The sequence below is a fragment of the Orycteropus afer genome, unplaced genomic scaffold (assembly GCF_000298275.1).
Source record: "Orycteropus afer afer isolate SDZICR_OR568_19922 unplaced genomic scaffold, OryAfe1.0 scaffold00038, whole genome shotgun sequence".
Taxonomy (NCBI): Eukaryota; Metazoa; Chordata; class Mammalia; order Tubulidentata; family Orycteropodidae; genus Orycteropus; species Orycteropus afer.
The window spans coordinates 1143805-1146689 of record NW_006921625.1 but is presented as its reverse complement, the minus strand read 5'-3'; the positions used below and the strand labels follow the sequence as shown (position 1 = coordinate 1146689).

The window sequence follows — 2885 nt, the reverse complement described above, 5'->3', positions numbered from 1 at the left end:
GCTCAGTCAGCTGTGACCATGCACTTGTGACCCGGATGGCCCATGCTTAGAATAGTTTGAATTACCCACAGTAGTCAGTGAACCCTGGCATTTTACTAGGTAGTATGTAGCATCATTGTGGTGTCCCTAACAAGTCTCGATTTGTAGATCACTCTAAAGCCCCACACATTGGGACAGTCTTGATTCATTTGGGGGAAATGCCCAAAGACAAGGTTTCCCTTGCTATTGGACCTCTCGAGTTTAAATCCAGTAATTGAAGCCAGTCAGCAGTTGGCCTCCAGCAATGGCATGCTGTTATTTCCCCTCAGGGTTCTACACTGGCGATGCCTTTCAGGTGAGGAGAGTTTGTTACCCTTTAGCAAAGGATAGGGTGCTGAGGGTAAACTGGGTTCCCCCAGAATGTGTTGGAACCGTAACACATTGTGGATGGAATCCCATCTGGGAGTAAAGTTTTCTTGGTTACATTGAGGTCATGTGCGTGTAGGGTGTGTTAACCCTAGTCAGTTTTGAAAAAGAGCAGATTAGGCTCAGAAGCAAGGAAGCCCAGATGGGAAAACAGTAGACGCCTAGTGGAGATAGCCAAGGAACTGAGGACTCAAAGCTAGGGAACCTGGAACAAGGATTGTCCCCCTGAGTGAACACAGCCTTTCCCTAGAGCCAATGCCCTGAACTGTGAGGACTGGCATTTCACTTTGTTGAATCCACTACTTGTGGTACTTGTGTTACAGCAGCACAAGGGTGCTAAGACACAGGAGAACAGAGAAGACATACCATTACTAACGCTCAGGCCACCTTGCATTGCATAGCTTGAAACAACTGGCTTTGATTATATGTTTTCTGGTTTCTTATTGTTAAGTGACGCCTTCCATGGATGTCTTTAAACCAGATTCTCCAGTGACTTACTCTGTTTTTCAGTACCCTAAAGTGAAGTGCCTTGGGCTGATAGGAAATTTGAAGATTTAGACCTAGGGAGACTGCTAGCTTGGAGAGGGGAGTGGGAAAGAAACTCTACCACATCCTTCCTGAGTAAGGTCACTGGACTCTGATCTGTACACAGGGGGACAGCTAGTCAGTATCCTTACTAATGAGGACATTCACGCTTTCACATATGAAGTCAGCAATGCATGGAGCCAACGCTGGTGGTTCCACGCCAACTGGAGGGGAGGGGAGGGAACTGTCCACTTGGTTTGTCTCGGTCCGTGGGGGACACTGGAACCATCAGTAGTGTTGTCCTCTGAGGGCTTTGAAATGCTCGTCCAATCAAGGCACTCTACTTTTAGCACTCAGCCCCCTATTCCCATGACCCCAAGGCTCCATTTTGTGACACTAGCCCCACAGTCACCTAAGCTGCCTCCGCAGGATGAAGACATACCATTACTAATGCTTTGTGCAAGGCCCTGCCTGTCCCGTTGGCCTCAGGTCACCCCTCACAGACCTTATTTTTGTATGGCTATCTGTCTGCCAGTCAACTTGTGTGTTGTCTGTCTCCCTCACAGGAGCATAAGCCAGCCTGTGCAGGGTTGAGGTGCATGGAGTGAGAAATGTTTGGCCAATTTTCTCCCAAAAGACTTGCCTAGAGCTGAAGTGTTAAGTCAACAAAAGCATTGCCCAACAAGAAAAACAGGCGTGTGTGCTTAACAGGGACATAGAAATAAAAATACTGAAAGGTCTAGGGTGGGGAGAAGCAGTGATTAGGTTAAAGGGTGTGAGACTGTCCCATGGCCACATGCAGAGTATTACTGCAAGATGGCGAAATCCTCAGAAGGGCAAGGATTTTTCAGTCCGTACGTGGCCTTAAGCAGACCGCTGGTACACTTTGATGCTGCCTGGTGTCTGTGGGGCTCTTTGTGTGAGGAAGGGGCTCTGCAGTTCCCTTCCTGGTCCCAGGCCTTGTCTGCACATGGGGACACCATGCAGGGCTTGATTTAAGCCGTTCTGCAGAGAGATGATGTCAGAACAGGATTCTGATCCCACCTTTTATTCTGCTAGAGCTCTCCACAGTTAGAATGGTACATGGGCCTCCACAGTCCCATGAAGGGCATGTGTCTGACAAGGAAACCGTCAGTCCCCACGAGCCAAGGGTGACGCTCTTCAAAGAAAAGGCCAAGTTCTTCCCACCTGTTGAAAAGCTGGACTTGAGTGAACTGAGAAAGTCCAGTGACTCTCCAGAAGACTGGCCGAGTGAGGAAGAAATCCGACGCTTCTGGAAACTGAGGCAGGAGATTGTGGAACATGAGAAGGCCGAGGTCCTGGCCACGCAGCTACTGCCCAGGGCGCTACCGCCCAACCTCCAGGCTGTACTGCAGTCCAAGAGGAAGGAACACCCTCCCTGCAGGCACACTTTCAGGTAAGATTCCAGAACAACGGGCAGTTCTTGCTCTCTGCAAGATTCTCTTATTATTTGTAATTTTCTCGTAAAACTTTGGGTAGGTGTCCACAGTGTTGTTTGTTATGGGGTGAATACCAGCCTTGTGTTCAATAGGGAAGTTACAAAGGCCAAATTTACCCAGGAAAACAGGCTGGAAACAGGCAGGAAACTGTGTGTGGGTGTCTGCATGTATGTGTGAGTGTCTGTGTGTGTGTATATGTCTGTCTCTGTGTCCATGTGTGTATATACCTGTCTCTGTGTGTGTGTCTCTATGTGTCCATATGTGTATGTGTATATATGTCTGTCTCTCTGTGTGTGTACGTGTATTGTGTCTGTGTATATATGTGTGTGTCTAGGTGACTATGTGACTGCATTTATGTTTGTGTCTATGTGTGTTCGTGTCTGTGTGTGTTTATGTTTATGTGTGTCTATGTGTCTTTGTGTTTGTGTGTCTATGTGTCAGCCACAGGGATCCAGGTGAGGAAAGGAAACTCAGACACGCCCAAAGCAGCAGGGC

At 48.2% G+C, this 2885-nt stretch overlaps 1 protein-coding gene across 1 annotated transcript in view; it reads left to right on the top strand.

The window, feature by feature from the left end:
• LRRC27 (leucine rich repeat containing 27) overlaps positions 1 to 2885 on the top strand; it is a 49801-nt gene that overhangs the window by 23380 nt on the left and 23536 nt on the right. Inside the window, exons 5-6 of the mRNA XM_007936785.2 lie at positions 1506 to 1519; positions 1990 to 2347. Coding sequence (XP_007934976.2) covers positions 1506 to 1519; positions 1990 to 2347 — 372 coding nt within the window. The remainder of the gene's footprint in view (positions 1 to 1505; positions 1520 to 1989; positions 2348 to 2885) is intronic.